The sequence below is a fragment of the Danio rerio genome, chromosome 1 (assembly GCF_052040795.2).
Source record: "Danio rerio strain M-AB ecotype USA chromosome 1, GRCz13ab, whole genome shotgun sequence".
NCBI lineage: Eukaryota > Metazoa > Chordata > Actinopteri > Cypriniformes > Danionidae > Danio > Danio rerio.
The window spans coordinates 34,660,001-34,680,766 of NC_141021.1; the positions used below are offsets into that span (position 1 = coordinate 34,660,001).

Sequence of the window (20,766 nt, forward strand, 5' to 3'; positions counted from 1 at the left end):
AAAACACATTACTTACATTTAAGCGTTAGTCAGTCCAGCCTAATTAAAATTTTTCCTTTGGTGACTGTAGCATCATCTATCTCCTCAGAGCCTGGAAGGCTGTCAAAATATTGACGTTGTGTAGCAAACAAATCATAGTTCACAAGTGTGACATATCCAGACGGTGATGAGAAAAGGGATCAAATTTATCTTGGCTCATCATCAATCATTCTAAACTGCTGCCGCCGTCAGACACTTTATGATTAATGATTCTTTGATTCCGCTCTTTATTTCTCTTTCCTGTATGTTAATGATGTGGTTTACTGTTCTCCTCCTATTCAAAGACTTTCTTCTTGACATCCATCCAAGTTGACCTGATTTCTTTCATCCTGAACTCAAAAGGCCGGTTAAACGGGTTAATGTTGGCACTCTAGCCTAGTTGAAGATTTCTGCTTTTCCTTGGTTGACCTACATCGATCATGGCCAAATGATTTATTTTGTACTAGTCAACACACTCATTGCTCATAGGAATATATTAACTTCTTCTTAAATAAAAATATTCAAGCAAACGATAATAACATATACTTCAATTCACTTCACCTTTATTTCTATAGTGCTTTTACTATGTAGATTGTGTCAAAGCAGCTTCACATAGAAGATCGTAGTAAATTGAAATTCGGTTTAGCTCAGTTCAGTGTGGTTATTACACATGACTGAGAGTCCAAACACTGAAGAGCAAATTCATCAATGAGAAATAAGCATATGATGCATGTTTTTAATTACTGTATTGAATTCTTTTTGGAATTTCTGGAGAGTAAATAAAAATAATAAAAAACCTTACATGCACTATAAACTCTCCTGATATTATGATGCAGAAAAATCTCATTAAAGTAATGAAATACTATAAAAGACTTTTTTATATTTTGAAAATTTTAACAAAACTATATGTATATATAACTTATTCACCAAATCAAAGCCCGGGGTACATGAAAACATAAAAGAAAAGGAAATATAAAAGATTATTAAAAATTCCCACAGACACTCAAGAGTGCATGTTAAGGTCAACCAGTTTTATAAAATATCGAATAATTGTGGCAAATAAAAAAAATCTCCACAGAAATAAAATGACAATTATTGTTATTCTTTTAATCTGTTTTCATAATATTTTGAATAAATTGTCTTACTATGAAATATTTAACCCTCTACTGCAGGCATTATGCTAGTTTGTTTAATTTGAAATGTTGTTTGTTTTGATTTAATTGGTGTTACAGTATTACACGCATTACCACAAAACAACATACTACATACTTTCCAACAACTGTTATTCCAATAGCTTTTATTTATTTCATTCTTTTTGCTGAATAATATTAAAAACAAATATAATATTGTAATATCATAGAGTAGAAATTATAGGCATTATAACAAATAAATAGCAAGTCTAATCTACGTATACCCAGATGCATCAGACAGTATTTATATATTATATTAATATTATATTATACACAGGGATGGGCAAAAATGCATTGAAATATAAATGTATGTATATATATATATATATATATATATATTTTTTTTTTTTTATAATACCAAATACATTAATTTTACACGTATCAAAATAAACTACAAAATACAGCAGCCACAAATGTATCAAAATAAAATACTGTATTTTGAAAATACTACAAAATACTTTTACAAGAGAGCATGACATTTCTTCGCAAACCTATCAATCAGCATATTCAATCAATTCCTTCACCATTAGACTTCGTTAAGTAAACAATGTTTGATGGCAACAGCGTTCTCTAAGCAAGTTTAAGTCAGCTTCTCTGCCAACTCATGCACCTCTACTCCTCTAAATACTGTATTATAAGCTTAAACACATATCTTATACAATAAATGACACCTTACTTTCCAACAACTGTTATTCCAATGGCTTTTATTTATTCCACTGTGTTTGTTGAATATTATTGAAAACAAATATAATATTGTACTGTCATGTATATATATATATATATATATATATATATATATATATATATATATATATATATATATATATATATATATATATATATATATATATGCCATTAAATTGGACTTTTATCCATGATGCAAATTCCATTAACATATGACTAATCAACATTATATTACTAGCGGTCATGTTGTTACTGTTACACAGTTGACCTTGCTAGCTAGCTAACCAACTGCAATATTGCACATTCCATTTGGCAACACATACATTTGAACGATTTACAAAAATCGAATTTAATAAAAACTTTTTTTTTTGAGTTGTGAATATGTCATCATAACTTACTGGAGGTGATGTCTAAGATATTTTTTGTGAAACTGACATGAGTTGACCCTTTGCATTCAGCAACTACTCAGAATAAACGCCTGTCTGTCAGAAATCGCACCACAGAAAACCACTGCATGTCATGTCACTTAACCAAAGCACATCACTGGCTAAACTAAGGTCTTCTCTTTACAACAACAACAAAAACAACAAAAAAACAACAACAACAATAAAAAAAAAAATATATCTATATATAGAACGTTGGTCTTAAAGAAACAGTGGCAGGGAAATGGACACACAAATGAAATATTGCCATAGGGCAACACTGTGCAGTAGAATATTAAATGTTTTGCAAAATTTATTTCAAAGTGTGAATATAAAGGTTACACTTACAGTTAACCAACTTGTGCTTAAAATTATATTGTGGAAATATTTTTCCTGCATGTGTGAACATTCTTTTTGGTCTGTGACCCTTAAATAATCCCCTAATGATGACGCATTATCACACTGTATAAAGGTTACTAAGAACAGACCTGATAAATGAGGATCTTACAAAACCTTGATTAATGTGTTTTTACTATGGCAAGAGGTCAGTAGCATATGTTAGTACTAACACTAAGTCAAAAGGTGTTTGCTAGTCCGATTTATGGAGATTTATTTGAAGAGGACATATGAAAACAACGCTTGCCCTGAAACAGTCAAACTTGGAAGACTGTAAGATGTTAAGATGCTTCTCCAGGGTGTGGTTTCGATTTGAAATCCTCAGAAAACAACAGCCTGACGGTGATGATAGTATTGGGATTACTTAGAATCAACATTAAAATGAAAACAAGTCAAAGCTGCTGCCAAAGTTAGCCTCACAACAAATAACAGAGGGGCTTCAACGGAGGAAGACATCAAAGCAAATACAGTACACCTGATAGAATTGATGACATCTGCGAGGTGTTTGGATGGTGAAGGGCACCTGGTCCTCACCACACCTGTACGATTGTTTACAGAATTGCTAAACCTGCGAGACAGACATTTGAGGTGATGAAAACATAATGCTAGCATGTCAACATGTGCCAGTCATCCCTCAAAACTGGCATTTTCTGTATACTGTCCCAGTTAGCATTGCTGAAGGCAAAAATGTGGTTGAAATGAAAACCAAGAATTCACAACTACTTCTCAAGAGAGTAAGCCACCTTTAGGGAATGAATCCAGGAGGCTTAAAACCTATGAAAGTAGAGCGGCAGAGGAGAGATATAAATAAGACAATGTAGTGTCAACATGACGGCATCATTGAGGAAATGTATTCATTTTGCTTTAACCGTAAATTACAGTCTTCAAAGCCTTATGGTGTTGTGATGTAATTTGGAGTGAAATCATATTTGGCCTGTTAATCCCTCTAGACAGCATGTCACTGTTTTCTGAAATGAAGTTTTCTCTCTGCTTCAGAAAAAAAAGATACATGAATAAATAAATAAAAATACACCTGACAAGTTTCACACCTTGAGCAAAGCACACTGACAATTAGAGAGCATTAATGTGAAACTAACAAAGGGCCCATTGAGTTTAGTAGACCTTGATGGCAGTTTTCTTTGGATCAATTCACAAATGTTTTCAAGAAACTATTAAGTTGTCAGTACAAGCTGTACAGTGCAGAGATCCTCTGATCACTTTTGGCTCTCTCACTACTACATTAACAGCTCTGTTTCTCTTTAGAGAGATGGATGACTTCCAACATCCATATGATTAAAAAAATAAAATCATTATGTATAAGGTCACTTTATTTTAATTCACACGATTAAACAAACCATTAACTAAATCGCTTTGCTCAATAAACTACTGATTAGCTGCTTATTAATAGTAAAAAAAGGGTTTAAATGTTGGGAACGCTGAAAAAATGACTTTTTGGTGTGGTAAAATCTAATTCATTTGATCTCATAATTTTTTAAAATTGTAATATTAAGTGTTAAGGATAACTAGAATTGTTAATTAAATATTTATTATTTACACATTTACTTCATGCAATAAATGAAACGAGTGGAAAGAGTTAAATATAATATTTATTTACTTGTAATATTTAAATATTTTCCAATCGTTGCAAACTTATTAAGTAAATTGTGATGTATTGATTTGTCATAATGGATGTGTAGTTCCCAGAACGTTCGAGGTTACAGAAGTAACCCTTCGTTCCCCGAGGAGGGGAACGGAAGTGCCATGAATGGGAGGATTCGTATCAGAAGCCGCTTATCTGGAGAGTATTGAACGGGCCAATGAATGAAATTAATTGGCAGCGTAAGCTTGCGCAGGTGTGCGACATCTGCAATCATCTCAGCATATAAGCACACCTGAAGCCAGCAGACGCCATCCTTTTAAGCTGAAGAGACTTTCAAACAGCTAAGGGACAGTCATTATGGCGACGGAATATGGCACTTCCGTTCCCCTCCTCGGGGAACGAAGGGTTACTTCTGTAACCTCGAACGTTCCCCTTCGGTTGGGGAACTTCAGTGCCATGAATGGGAGAATATGGAAAGCGCCATAATGACTGCACCTTACCAACACCCCCGATGAGGAGATAGTCAAGCAAGCGTGACGCACCCACATCATGGGGGGCGCGGTCCTCCAACGTGTCCCTGGCCCTAATTTATCCTACTTCAACAGAAGTTTTACGGATTTAGATATATTTTTTGGGAAGTCGTGAGCATCTAGATAATTCTAGGAAATACGACAGTACGTTGGGAAGCGTGCAATCCCGATAGGGAGGACGCTGCGGAGGCCATCCGTTACCCAAGGGGGGGATAGATGGCAGAATTTACCTATGGACTAGCCCTAAAAAGGGGGAGTACGCATAGCAAAGAGTGGTTAGCGGAGAGGGAAGACACGGGTCCGCCCAGGGGGGGGACTTAACCGTGGCGGAATAAGCATATGGGATCGCCTAGTGGGGATCACGCATAGCAGGCACCTATACCCAAAACGCGGGCTGACCAGCGGGCAGACCTACAACGTAGTGGGCCAGCAAGTGACTCCTCCGCTGAGTCAGTGCTGGGGGCCACGGAGGAATCTGCAGGGCTCACCTGACGGGGAACTTTACTGACAGATAAAAAAGGCTCACGTACCTCCGTGTTAGGGAGAATGGCGCAGCAAGCGTGTTTCAACACCCTACCGAGTTGTCTCCTCAATCACCAAAGGGTTACCTAATACCCTTGAGGAAACCGGCTCCACTCGCAGATTGTAAAACCTTGCAAATGTGTTGGGTGTCGCCCAGCCCGCAGCTCTACAGATGTCTGTTAGAGAGGCGCCGCGTGCACGCGCCCAAGAGGATGCAACGCTCCGAGTGGAGTGTGCACGTACTCCCGGGGGACACGGCTGACCTCGACTCGAATAAGCGAGTGAAATGGCATCCACAATCCAGTGGGATAATCTTTGTTTCGATACGGCACTTCCCTGCTGCCGACCGCCATAACAGACAAAGAGCTGCTCAGATGATCTAAAATTCTGAGTACGGTCCACATAAATGCGCAGAGCGCGAACTGGACAAAGTAAAGAAAGGGCTGGGTCTGCCTCCTCCGGGGGCAGCGCTTGCAGGTTCACTACCTGATCTCTAAAGGGGGTGGTAGGAACCTTGGGCACATAACCGGGGCGGGGTCTCAGGATAACGTGAGAGTAATCCGGCCCGAATTCCAGGCACGAGTCACTGACCGAAAATGCCTCCAGGTCCCCGACCCTCTTGATGGAGGCCAACGCAACCAGCAGAGCTGTCTTCAGGGACAGAAAACTTAGAGATACTGATTCGAGTGGCTCAAAGGGATCGGATCGCAGACTCGTGAGAACGAGGGCGAGATCCCAAGAGGGCATGAGAGGGGGGCGAGATGGATTAATTCGCCTAGCACCCCTAAGGAACTGGATGACCAGGTTATGCTTTCCCACGGTGCCGCCAGCTACCGCGCTATGATAAGCGGAGATGGCGGCCACGTAAACCTTGAGAGTGGAGGGCGACAGCCTGCTGTCCAACTTCTCTTGAAGGAAAGAGAGCACAACACTAATCTGGCAATTTCGGGGGTCTTCTCTGCGAGAGACGCACCATTCAGTGAATAGACTCCACTTCAGGGCGTAGGCGCGCCTCGTGGAGGGGGCTCTAGCCTGAGTGATGGTATTAACCACCGCAGTCGGTAGGTTACCTAAGTCTTCCTCGCGTCTAGGGACCACACGTGGAGGTTCCAAAGATCGGGGCGAGGGTGCCAGATGGTGCCCTGTCCCTGAGAGAGTAGGTCCTCTCTCAAAGGGATCCGCCAGGGGAGGGCCGTCGCGAGGAGTGAGAGCTCTGATATCCAGGTCCGGTTGGGCCAAAGGGGCGCAACTAGCAGAACCTGTTCCTCGTCCTCCCTGACCTTGCACAGAAACTGCGCGAGCAGGCTCACTGGGGGAAACGCATACTTGCGCATGCCCCGAGGCCAGCTGTGGGCCAGTGCATCCGTGCCGAGAGAGCCCTCGGTCAGGGAAAAAAACAACTGGCAGTGAGCGTTCTCGGGGGAAGCAAACAGATCGATCTGGGCCTCCCCGAATCGCGCCCATATCAGCTGAACAGACTCGGGGTGGAGTCTCCATTCTCCAGGGCGTAACAGCTGTCGTGAGAGCGCATCGGCTGCACGATTGAGCGTGCCTGGGACGTGAATGGCGCGCAGCGATTTCAGCCGCGGGTGACTCCAGAGGAGCAGACGGCGGGCGAGCTGAGACATGCGGCGAGAGCGCATACCCCCCATGCGGTTGATATACGCCGCCGCCGCCGTACTGTCCGTCCTGACCAGCACGTGTTGCCGCTCCAGCACCGGTAAAAAGCGGTGGAGAGCGAGGAACACTGCCAACAGCTCTAGGCGATTGATATGCCAATGCAGCTGGGCACCCTTCCAGAGGCCCGCAGCCGCATGCCCGCGACACACGGCCCCCCAACCCGTGTTGGAAGCGTCTGTTGAAACAACAACATGGCTGGACGCCTGTCCTAGAGGCACACCGGCCTGTAGGAACGAGGGGTCGTTCCAAGGGCTGAGGGCGCGGCGACACAGCGCAGTAACCGAGACCCGGTGTGTGCCCGCGTGCCATGCGCGTCTGGGGACCCGATCGTGAAGCCAGTGCTGAAGTGGTCTCATATGGAGCAACCCGAGCGGCGTGACGGCGGCTGCGGATGCCATATGCCCCAGGAGCCTCTGAAAGAACTTCAGTGGGACCACTAGTTTGCTGTCGAGCTCCCTCAGACAGTTCAGCAACAGGCGAGCGCGTTCCTCGGAGAGGTGCGCTACCATGGTGATCGAGTCCAGCTCCATCCCAAGAAAAGAAATCCTCTGCACGGGGGCGAGTTTGCTCTTTTCTCGGTTGACCTGAAGCCCCAGTAGGCGGAGATGCCGAAGCACCTCGTCCCTGTGCACAATCAATTGCTCCCGCGAGTGGGCTAAAATCAGCCAGTCGTCGAGATAACTGAGTATGCGAATGCCCGCGAGCCGAAGGGGCGCTAGGGCACCCTCCGCGAGTTTGGTGAAGACCCGCGGAGACAGAGAGAGCCCGAAGGGGAGGACCTTGTACTGCCACGCTCGACCCTCGAACGCAAACCGCAGAAATTGGCGGTGGCGTGGAAGAATGGAGACATGGAAATACGCGTCCTTCAGGTCTATGGCTGCAAACCAATCCCGAGGACGAACGCATTGGAGAATGCGCCTCTGCGTGAGCATTCTGAACGGCAGCTTGTGCAGACAGCGGTTCAAAACGCGCAGATCTAGGATTGGCCGTGACCCACCGCTCTTTTTGGGTACGATGAAGTATGGGCTGTAAAACCCACTCTCCATCTCGGCTGGAGGAACCGGCTCGATTGCACCCTTCGCCAGGAGGGCAGCAATCTCCTCTCGCAAGACAGGGGCGGACAGGGGGTTGACCCTGGAGAAATACACGCCCGTAAACTTGGGGGGCCGTTTCGCGAACTGAATCGCGTAACCGAGTCTGATTGTGCGTATGAGCCACCGCGAGGGACTGGCCCGCGCTAACCAGGCAGGCAGAGCCCTCGCTAATGGAGTCATCGCTACAATCGCTGACGTACCAGCGGTGGGGCAGCGCGGAGTGGGTGTGCTGATCTGGGAAGCACGAGGGTCCCGCAGAAAAGCTGGAGGAGAGCGATTCGCTCTGGCTCCGCACCCTGACTCCGGAGAGGGGGCTGGAGGGCTGAGGGAAGGGAGACCGTCCCCCCAGCGCTCGTGAGCCACTGGCGAAGCACGTAGAGTCTGCGAGCCGGAAGGCAGCGCGTCCCGGACTGGCAGAACTCGTGCAGTCACATCCGGGGAAGGGAAAAAGTGCTCTTTTACTGATGTTTTGGTGGCACTGAAAAGTACCGTTGTTATCGGGGCCCCGCCCTCCAGCGGGGAAAGAGCAAGTTTCCTCTTCTCCGGATGGCCTGTTTCAGGGACGCTTCGCGGTCCGTTTACCGGACTTAACGGCGCCCTGGGCAGGAGGGGCTGCCTGCTTTCGAGGTGAACGCCGCGCCCGCTTGGCCGGAGGCGCAGGCGGGGGCGGGGCAGCACTCGTTGGCGGGCGCCCTCGGCGAGGAACAGCGGAGGTGGATGGCTCGGCGGGCGGAGCGGGCTTACGGCCACGCCGATAGATGACATTGCCCATCGCATCCGACTGCTCTTTCACCGCCTTGAATTCCTGGGTGAATTCACCGACGGTGTCGCCGAACAGGCCAGCCTGGGATATGGGCGAGTCAAGAAAGCGAACTTTGTCAACGTCGCGCATATCGGCCAGGTTTAGCCAGAGGTGGCGTTCCTGAACCACAAGTGTGGACATCGTCCTCCCCAGCGCACACGCGGCGGACTTAGTAGTCCGAAGAGCATAGTCGGTCGCGGTGCGCAGCTCATGTAATAAGCTTGGGTTGGACCCGCCCTCGTGCAGCTCGGCCAGCGCCTGCGCTTGGTAGCGCTGGTAGGTGGCCATCGCGTGCAAAGCAGAAGCAGCCTGGCCCGCAGCCTTATAAGCTCTGGCTCCGAGGGAGGCAGACAACCTACAGGCTTTGGACGGGAGGCGGGGCAAACCCCGCCACGTAGAGGCGCCGCGCGGACAAAGATTGACCGCGATAGCGCGCTCCACTGACGGGATCGCCTCATACCCCCTGGCAGCTCCGCCGTCAAGGGCGGTGAGGGCGGAGGCACTCGCAGCACGGGCAGAGAAAGGTGCCCTCCAGGACTGCGTGAGCCTACTGTGCACTTCCGGGAAGAAGGGGACGAGAGGCTTCGAAGGCTTCACCTTCTGGTCCTCTACGTAGCACCCATCTAGTCGGTCCGGCCGCGGAGCTGGGGGATAAACCATCTCCAACCCCACGGCCGAAGCAGCCCGGGAAAGCACGGCTAACATGTCCGCTTCAGGATCCGATTTGACAGCGCTCACCTGCCCGGAGGGGGCGAGCGGGTCCGGATCTTCGTCGGACAGTGAAAGCCCACCCTCCGATGCCGCGGAGGACATCTGATCTCCTGTGTCAGCGAGTGTGAGAGCTACCATCTGGTTAGACGGATCACTCTCACCACCCGAAGCTTGGATGGAGCGCCGTGAGGAGCGAGAGGTCCGCGAGCCCGTGGGCGGCGGATTAGCTCCCGCTGAAACCCTCAGATCTGCCCGAGCGCCCGCTGCTTTTTTAGAACAGGAGGCAACTGGGGTGGCTCGCTCTCTTGCGAAAGTTAGCCGCGATCTTAGCTGTGCAACGGTCATGGCATCGCAATGACGACATGAACCGCCCGCGAGCACCGCATTAACATGCTGGACCCCCAAACATGCAATGCAGTGATCGTGTCCATCATCCGGAGACAGGAAACCCCCGCATCCAGAAACGCACAGTCGGAGCGCCGTCCTGAAAAGGACGTGCTGCACGACTGTGTTGCTCTTTTAGGAAAGTTGCAACTATATGCACCGCTCTGGAGGACCGGACCCAAAGAACCGCAGGCAAGGGAGTAACCCAGCTCGACCGTCTGCCACCGCGAAGACCCACTCTGGACCGGGAGACACACTCGTTCGCTCTGAAGTGCTGATCAGCAAGAGGAACCCTCATCGACTCACTCAGAAAGGATCTGAAGCGAAAAAGGATGGCGTCTGCTGGCTTCAGGTGTGCTTATATGCTGAGATGATTGCAGATGTCGCACACCTGCGCAAGCTTACGCTGCCAATTAATTTCATTCATTGGCCCGTTCAATACTCTCCAGATAAGCGGCTTCTGATACGAATCCTCCCATTCATGGCACTGAAGTTCCCCAACCGAAGGGGAACTATGCTTTGCATAGGACTGGATTAAAAGTAGAATATTTTGAAAATATAAGCAATCTTAGGTGTTTCAGTTTTAGAGAAAGACTTGTTAGAGTTTAATTATCATTAATTTGAAGTTTAAGTAGAGTTTTGAGTAAGCGTTTTTAGTTTTGCAGTTACTACCTTTCAGAAGAGTAGCGCTTTGGATCTTGGCTTTTTTTTTTCACTCAAAGAGCCATAGCTATGCTAACGCAAATTCTGAGATCAGTTAGGATGTATAAAGTAAATCTGCTGGTTTGGGTTTAATTTGTTTAAACTAAAGTGAGATAACAAATTCCAAGTCAGTGAAAATGTGTGTTTGTATTAAACAAATTATGCCAGATGTGCTAATTTGTAACTAATATGATTTCCATTCATTCATTCATTTTCTTTTCGGCTTAGTCCCTTTATTAATCTGGAGTCGCCACAGTGGAATGAACCGACAACTTTTCCAGCATATGTTCTATGCAGCAAATGCCCTTCCAGCTGCAACCCATCTCTGGGAAACATCCGTAAACACTCATTCACACTCATACATTATGGAAAATTTAGCCTAGCAATTCACCTGTACCGCATGTCTTTGGACTGTGGGGGAAACCGGAGCACCTGGAGAAAACCCAGGCAAAGCGGGGAGAACATGCAAACTCCACACAGAAACGCCAACTGACCCAGACAAGGCTCAAATAAGCGACCTTCTTGCTGTGAGGCAACAGCACTATCTACTGTGCCACCGCATCACCACTAAAAGGATTTGTTTATATTATTAAAAAAGGCAGTTTTCCTTTTGCTAAAACACGAACTTGACATTATTTGATTCATTTGAACAAAATGAATAATATAAATATAGACTCAAAATTAAAGATAGGCCTAATCAATTAACTTTTACTTTGTTAATTTAGGAATGATTAAACAATAAGTACATTTTACATGATATTGAAAAGTTAATTGTATCTGATATAAGAATGTTAAATGTACTTGAAATTTGTTAGTGCAGATTGTTACAAGGATTTTAAAGTAAATCTTAGAGTTTTTTTCAGTGTAGGAACAGAGATGTAAAATAATATCATACTTTATAAGTGTTAATAAACAGTTAATATCTTAATAATAGGTAAAAATAACACTGTAAAAATATCTGTAAATTAGCAGTTGTTTGTATTTTGTCATTCATGTTATTATTTTTTTTATTTCCCACATTTATTTATGCTTTTGAATTTCTTTATAGGACATTGTCTTTCGTCAAATAACTTAATCTTGAAAAATTAGAAAAAAAGTTTTTTTTTTTTTTTTTGTGAGTTTAATGTGATATATTGTCTGGGTTGATGTTGTATATTACGAAAATCTTAAAAAAAGAAAAACATAATAAAGAGTCAGAACATTTTCTGTTAATTTACAGACTTATTTCTGTCTATTAATTCTTAAACATTATAGTATTTCAAAATGTCAAGAAAATTTTACTTTGTTCAACTGTAGAGTTGAATTTTCTGCAACAGAAGTCAACAGAGCAGAGATCAAGTTCCCATAATGTAATTTTTGAATTAAACAGAAAACATACAGTACTAGTCAATATTTTTTACAGCATAGGTAACAGGCCAGTAGTATGTTACCTAAACTAAAGTGTTACCATATATTCCACCAAAAAGACTAATAATCATCATCAAAAGACAAATTCAGGCTAATAAACAGAATCTCAATGACCAATTCGTTCCATTAATGCAGCTGAATTTGTTCACCAATTTAACAGCTAAACAGGGTAAGCAGTGTCTACTGTGCCTTGACGTGTAAGAGATATTTTGACTATGCAGTCTATGCAGTAACCAAACCCTCTCATCAGCAGACAGAGCATGGACTGGTCCAAAGGTCATTTTAGGAAGCCTTATGTTCATCATCAAACCAGAAAAAGACTGAACCCAGTGTGTAAAATTTCAGCAAAAGGTGGAGGTGAAGTGTCATGGTTTGTGGTTGTTTTCCGTTTTTAATTAAAAACACTTACATGTGTTGTTTACAACATGCATTTAGCATATATTAGAAATATTTTCAGGTCAGTAAAAAAATGTATAATTTTGCTGAACGAGGTGTTTCATTACTGCAGGCTAAACCCAAAGCCAGTCTGATGACAAAAAACAGATGCCACCATTTCAGTGGAGTGTGATTGCTTCCCTAGGCCACATTTTTCTCATAGTAAAAGAAATAATAGAGATTGTCACTGCCTGCTGTGTAAATGGCCGCTGTTTTCTCCAGACTGCAGAGCTGAGATTGTGGAGAGGGATCAAACCACTTGTTTTCAAAGGGATGTGAAGGAAATGACTCTTCAAGTTAAGTGGTTGGTTTTGGTTGATGCTGGACGCGTTCAGAACACGGGGCCACATCGACCTTCAGGCACGTGCTATGTTTCTAGAGCATTACTGGACTGTGGGGGACTGACAATCACAGGACACACACATACACACACACGCACACACACACATAGCTCAAGGCCACGTCTTTTGTGTTGAGTCTAAACAATATTGTGGATTGAAGAGGGGGATGTGGATTTTGCTGTACACCACAATGATGTAATTCCTCAAGACCACACAAGAAGGTATAACTCAAAAACTGAATTCTATCTATCTATCTATCTATCTATCTATCTATCTATCTATCTATCTATCTATCTATCTATCTATCTATCTATCTATCTATATATCTATCTATCTATCTATCTATTTAAAATTTGACTGGCCAAGCAGTTGTCTAAGAACTTTTCTTGGAATTAAAGACAGAACATGGAAAGTGTGGTGATTTGTATGAATCTAAAGTTGCTGATAATTGTATTCATGCATATCTACAGTACACACTCTGAATTTCAGAAAAAACACACAATTGGTGTAAACATTTTCTGTTTTTACATTTTAAAAAAAAATGCTGCATTTTTTTCACCCAGACCACAATATGAATAGCTTATTTTACAAAAACAAAAACTCATGAAGGGGGATTTATGCCATAATATCAACCCAGGCTCATTCTGAAAACAAAGTCCCGTGGATGATTCTGGAGACCACAAAATACATCCCCGGAGATACATATTTTTGCAGTTTTTATTTTCGCGAATCCAAGAGAGGCCGCTGTGTGCACTTTTTCGTATCTCATTTGTCTCTTGGGAGTGCCGTTTGTGCCCGCGCTGTTCTCGTGTAAACCCCCCAGAGGCCACTGTCGAATGACCATCTGTCTGACTGACTGAATGATTGACTGGGTGACTGGCCAATCGACTGACCCACCCTCCTCCTTCCCTAAACCCAACCAATTTTACCAATTGACCCGCCCACCCGCTTACTTCCCTAAACCCAACCAACAATTTACAAAAGCCGTCCAGAAAAAGAAAAGCCCTCATCTGATTTTTACTACGTTTTTGGATTTTACCACATTCTCCACCTGTTATGAACTTGTTCACTTCATTTTTTTGTATTCTGTTTTTGTCTTACCTGATTTCTGGAACCGCTCTTCCCCAGACTTAAACCCGGTCATTGTCGTAGTGGTCAGCTCCTCTCTGCGTCTCAAGTTAGCCCATGTACACGACGAGCTAACTGGACAAACTGGTTTCGTAGGGAAAACCCTACACACGGAGGTAAGCAGTCAGCCGGTAAACAGGAAAAGGAACGGTGTCATACCACCCTGTAGCGTTCGCTTAAAAAATTAAATGCAGCCATACGTACCTCCAGCTACATAATTCGCAGTCTCCAGATACATTTTCAGAATGAGCCTGGGTTGCATAATATATTGCATTGTCCTAAATGTACTGTGTTATGTAGCTAAAGTGAGTTGTTGGCCAGCATGTGAGCCACCAGTGAACCAAATACTTTAATAATGTGTTAAATTGTCACACTAGTGCTGGGTGATTAATCAAAGGTGATTTCCATGCACATTTTGTCAGTAAAGCTGGTATTGTATCATATTTTTTTGCTGTTGAAATTCTGTTGTTGAAACAGAATTCAACACAACACCTGTTCTAGTAAATCTCCAGCATGTGCTTTAGTTGGAGCAACACTTACTACATAGAGCTGTAGTTAACTGATAAGTTACGCATGATCGCTTAAAAAAAGAAAGTAGTTTTAATCAGATGATTATGAAATAGAGATTGCAGTTATGCAGTAATGACAGCTGTTTGCGTTGCTTCTTGTGTACACTAAATAACTCCTTACAATAATTCCTTTTTCTGGGCTTCAAAGCACTTTTACACATTTTTAGGGGGAATCTCCTCCTCCACCACCATTGTGCAGCATCCACCTGAAAGCAGCCATAAGGCAGCCATATTGCACCAGACCACACACCAGCTGATTGGTGAAGAGAAGACAGAGTGATTAAGCCAATTATGATATGGGGATGTTTAGGAGGACATGATAGACAGAGACCAGTGGGCAAATTTGGCCAGGATGCCAGGGTGAAACCCCTTCCCTTTTTACAACCACAGTTTAACATCCTGAAAGGCAGCGCTCACTGAGTAGTATAGAGTCCCCATCAATGCAGGGGCATTAGGACCCACACAGACCACAGGTTGAGCATCCCTCTGCTGGTCTCGCTAACACCACTTCCGACAGCAAGCTTTCCCATGTGGTCTCCCATCCAGGTACTGACCAGGCACAGCCCTGCTTAGCTTCAGTGACTATGTGAGAGTTGCAGAGAGCTAGCTGGACATAGCTACATCTAAAAAAAATGTCTAAATCTAAAATGCTTTCACTCAAAACTCACTTCATAACTTCAATGGAGTGTTTGAAACAAAATTATTTAGTGAAATCATTCCATAGTCATGTAGTTATTAGTCAGCTTCAGTTCATTTACTAAACAATATGAGGATTTCCTGGGTTTCTTCTTCATGGGTATTTTGAGTGATGTACGTTCATCTTTGCTTTATCTCATCATCTTGTAGCATATAGTTATCGTGAAATAAAAAGTATTTATCGAACAGCTGCATGAAATCAGACTCAAAGGCTCTTAATGTTCGAAATGTCATCATATCAGACATTCAAAAAAAAAAAAAAAAAAACAGCAGCCATAGGGCATAGGGTCCAAACTAGTCTTGCTGGTTTATTTCATTCACTGCTCAAGTTGTATGGAACCTTACAAATGACAGCTGAAACTCAAAGACCCAAAACTACATGCAGCCTAAACCAATTTTGAATGACAACTGTATGCTTTCTTGAAAGATTACAGTTTTCAATGCATTTATACATATTCATTTCTCATAGGGATACGGTGGGGTAATAATATCCACAGCACAAGAAATGAAAAACAACAAGAGATGAAGAGAAAGCAGGGGGGAGAGTTCAGTTCAAGCAGAATAAACAAGAAGCGACAAGTGATGACATGACGTCTAATAGAGAGAGAAAGGCTGCTCTTGTCACAACCTTATTTTTTTATTTTAAACTACATATAGGAGAACAATTGACTATGCTTGTTGAAATCTTTCCCTGTTGTGTTCCTAATTTACATCAAACAAACTGTGAAATTTGGTGACAGTTTCTTTCAAAATTCAGAACAATATACAGAACATACAAGTGTATTTTGGTAAACATAACCAACTAAAGTGTTCTGTGGCCTGATTATGTTTCTTAAGTCAGAGACACACCAAGCTGACATCAAAGAACTAGCGACGATGAAAAAACTTACTGGTCCCGCCTGGACTAAAAAGCTGCACATGAACACATCAATGAAAGCCGACTGAAACAAGTACATATATCCTGTTCCTGTGTGCAGGTGGTAGTAGATTGTATTGTTGTTCAACAAAGGGAAACTGGAACTAGTGCTGCACATATACAAGCTGTAAACAATGCTGCATTGTTAGTATTGTTTTGACCATACTTCTCACTCACCATAGAGGGATTTGCTCATGAAATTTTGTCCGCTAAATCGATAATCCTTTTAATTTGCTATTTGAAATTTATATATTTTTAAATGCAACAAAATGACAGCAGGATTCTTTGTGTTCGCTCTAATGTTCCTTTTTTTGTGAACAATTGTTTTTATTACCTCAGTTTTTGTTAATTTAGAAAGTATACAGCATATGACTATATCGTAAAACAACCTGAATCCCACCCCCACCCCCACTTGTTCTATGGTAACAGAAGTTTGCTGTAAAAATGTATTTATTTATTGCTGTAAAAATAAATAAATAAATAAAATAAAAATAATAAATAAATTAAAGCAAGAATAATGTTAAGCTAAATTAAAAGTAGAAATTACATAAGTACAAATAAATAACTTTTTCATCATGAGATACATAAGTACATATAAACAGAAAAGCTGTACATTGGAAGAGCTCTGATGTTCCTTTTAAATCATAGCAAATCAGAGTGCTCTCTTACACTGATGACTGAAACTCCCTGCAGGCACAGGACATCAACATGACGTCATATTGAGGTTGTACCCCAATGTCGTGGGGACATTGGATATTGTTTGAAAATGAAAATTGGGTTGATGTCAGAACCCGTCATCAGGCTGATGTCAATGTCCAATATCCAACAATATTAATGTATATTAATTGATGTGTGGATGTTAAGACTATGACATCTACTGTATCAGACGTTGGATTTTGGTCACTTTCCAACACAACCTAAAATCAACCAAACATTAACATTATTTGACGTTGTTATTTGATGTCAAAATAACGTCCTTAGACGCTGACTTTTAGTCACCTGACATCATGACCTAAAAATAACCGAATATTAATATCTTATGATGTTGTGTGCCTGCTGGGTTGAGCCTGACGAGACACTCAGAGATGGCCTGATGCTGTTCATCACTGTAAAAAATGCAGGGTTCCACACAATTCATTCATGTTGTCCCAACATAAATTGAATAAGTTAACGCTTTTAACAAATTTATGTGAATTGAACATAAAAAAATTAAGATGTTGCAATGAAATCTCAAGAATTGTGTTGTTTAAGCTCATTTTAAATATGTAGTTTGAATGAGCAAAAAAAATAATAATGTTTGAGTGAATGGCAGACCCTTGGCTTGTCTGTGTCCCTGTTACTGCTTGAGACTATGGTAATCATTCACATTTTATTTTTTATTTTTTGTGTACTGTAATTTTGAGTGGTTGCAACACCAGATTCTACTTGGAATAAAACAAATGGCCATGTTGCGTTTCCTTTAAGTCTGAGTAGAAAAAGATTATTACATTTTTCTTTTTCTTTGATGTTTGCAGGGACTATAAAAAGGCATTTGTTGTGGTTTTTGCACCACTGGAGATGGACAGACTGACTCAAAGCTCGTCAAGTAAACTAGCCATTTTGATATTGTATTTGTTGTTAAAATTAAAAAAAAAAAAGAAAAGAAAAAAGGTGCAAAACCACTTAAAGCAGAATGTTCCTGGTCAATGGGACACAAGCCAGTATTGTGTCTAGCAATGACAAAGCCCTATACACAACAAATGGCTCTGTTTCCCAAGAGAATCCTTTCAAGCCAGAAAGCCATTGCTTGTGCAATTTATTTTAATAGAACGAAATGATCATGCCACAGAAATATGTCCAGTGATTATATAGAAAACATCAGCCAACGTGCCCTTGCCAAAAAATTACATCCAAAGCCTTTTTATTTATTCCAAAGTTGTCAAGCAGCATTTTGTTGGTACAAATTGTTTTACTGCTGTTTTTCCAGTTAACAGTTTGCTGTCTCAAATTATATTTCCCAAAAGTGACATCAGATGAAATAGAAAAATATGAGGAAATCTGGAAGTTATCTTCTCTTTAAACGCATTCTTCCCATAAAGCATTTCAGATTCCTTTAAAGAGAACCACCCCACCTAATAAAAAACTCTGTTTACATTCGAAATGGGATTTCTGGGACCATCTTCACTTATGAGAAGATACCAAAGTCATTTTACAAAAAGGACAGAACTGATTCAAAGCAGAAGTAATGAGCTTTTCGCATAAAACACATTTTTGCATTGAGCGCAGCAGAATGGACAATAAAGCAGTCACTTGGCCTTTTTTATAAATGGATTTCATGTTTTCAAGTGCATCTGGGAAACACATCACAGAATTGGATATTCATTACTATGACACACGTTTAATTCAGAAAACAAAACATAGCCTAAACAAAATGAAAAAAATCCAAATAATTCAATTAAAAATGGGGAACTTTATCCAAACTAAAATGTCAGTGTCACATGAGGCAAACAGTGTGAGGCGAGTCATTTTTGGGAATTCAAACATAAAAAAATGTTTTTTCGGGGGTCATCGCAGCGGACTGAACCGCCCGCTAAACATTGGTCTGCAGGATCAGACCATAATTTAATGAGGGCGACGCGGTGGCGCAATGGGTAGCATGTTCGCCTCACAGCAAGAAGGTCACTGATTCGAGCCTCGGCTGGGTAAGCTAAATTGGTCATAGTCTATGTGTGTGAATGAGTGTGTATGGATGTTTCCTAGTGATGAGTTGCAGCTGAAAGGGCATTTGCTGCGTAAAACATATGCTGGATAAGGTAGTGGTTCATTTCTCTGTGGCGACCCCGGATTAATAAAGGGACTAAGCTGAAAATGAATGAATAAATGAATGTTAATTTAATGTATGTTTGTCAGCTAACAAATATTATAATGTTTGTTCTAGAGTTGCCATGTAGCATCCCATTCGTTGACAACCATTTAAATATTATACAACATGTTTAGATTAAACATTTTTTTGTGAATGCTACACTGAAAAAAATATTACTGCAAAATCGTTTATTTATATGGGTTGAATTTTAAGACACACACTAAATTTAGTCACATTCAAATTTGTTTGTTTAAATTCAGCCCAAATAAATTGCTTACAACCAGTTAACAAAAAAGTAAATCCAAAGAATGCTTCTTTGAATATTTTTCAAAGTTTCCCTGTAATCAAAAATAAAATATTCTACACAATTAATTCGTTTTGTCCCAAGTTAACATAATCTTTTTTTTTTTTTTTTTTTTTTTTTACAAATTTAAGTTGGTTGAACATATAACAAATACGTTTTCACCACAAAAAAGTAAACAAATCTTAAGAATTGTGTTGTTAATGCCAAGACAATGCATTGTAGCTGTTGTGGGGGGAGTAAGGATAAAAGAATGCAATTTTTAATATATTCTATAAAATATTTTATGTTAAAAAAAAAAAAAACATGTTTGTTTTTTTATTTTTAAATAAAACAAAACACCAAGATGCAACATTCTTCTAACATGAATGAAATGTAATACTCATACAGTAAAGTACTGTATGCAACGTGTGGTGCAGCATCCACATTCAAAAGAAAAAAACAACAACTTGAAAGCAAACATGTACGGTCCCTAAGAAAAAAATAAAATAAAAGTAAAAACAAGTTAAAAATGCAAGGATAAAAATGTCCTGAATAATGTTGAATAAAAAATCTCTGACTTAAGAACAAAAAATCAAGTTGAAGGGTACTGAGAAAAAATTTACTTAAATTGAAGAGAATAATTAAACACATTCAGTTATATAATCAAAACATAAAAAAAGAAAATCCCAACATGCTGCTAATTCAATAAAATCTAATAATACATTTTATTAAAGGATTAAGTGGTGTAAACTTTACAAGTATATCACTGAAATTGATATCATTGTACCCTGAGGTTCAATTGGACCATATTGCTTCAACAATAAGGACATGTTACTACAAGATTAGGGAGTATACAGTTCGACCACTTCTAAGAGGCCTTTTCTATGACACACTGTGAGCGTGGCTGTGAAGGAACTCTGTTAGATGCTTCTTTCTCTTTTATCTCCCTTAAGGCGTTCACTCATGTTTGACAAATTGTCTTTATTCAGTCATTACAAAAGTGTAGAATGTGGGCCTCAAGAAATGCACTGGGCTTTGTTCAGTCAAATTGGGAAAGAAAAACTAAGACTAAACAAAATGTGGGAAAAAAACAACAACCAAGCTAACTGAACACATTTAATTAAACATGACTTTAATTTCCTAAAATATAAATATTGATTATTTGGAAGTTTGCATTTATCGTGCTATCTCTTACAAGCAGGTGCAGGTGTGTGTTTCACTGCACCCCTTTATGATAAGATCGACCACCAAGCATGAAAAGGTGAGTTCAGGACCATAACATGATATACAATGGTCTGTTCCTCCTGGGTGGGCTGTGTGTGCTGGAGCGCGCCAACATGAGCCAGAGGGGTCGACCTGCTAAGACAAGAGCCTCAGGCTTTTGCTGATAGGAGACCCCCATGTGTTGAATGAC

General features: G+C 41.6%; 1 protein-coding gene across 1 annotated transcript in view; it reads right to left on the bottom strand.

The window, feature by feature from the left end:
• LOC147846889 (uncharacterized) overlaps nucleotides 1-9,031 on the bottom strand; it is a 51,693-nt gene extending 42,662 nt beyond the window's left edge. Inside the window, exon 1 of the mRNA XM_087237317.1 lies at nucleotides 5,371-9,031. Within this exon, the coding sequence (XP_087093443.1) occupies nucleotides 6,433-8,913 (2,481 nt within the window). The 5' untranslated portion in view covers nucleotides 8,914-9,031 and the 3' untranslated portion in view covers nucleotides 5,371-6,432. The remainder of the gene's footprint in view (nucleotides 1-5,370) is intronic.
• Between the last annotated feature and the right edge of the window lie 11,735 nt (nucleotides 9,032-20,766).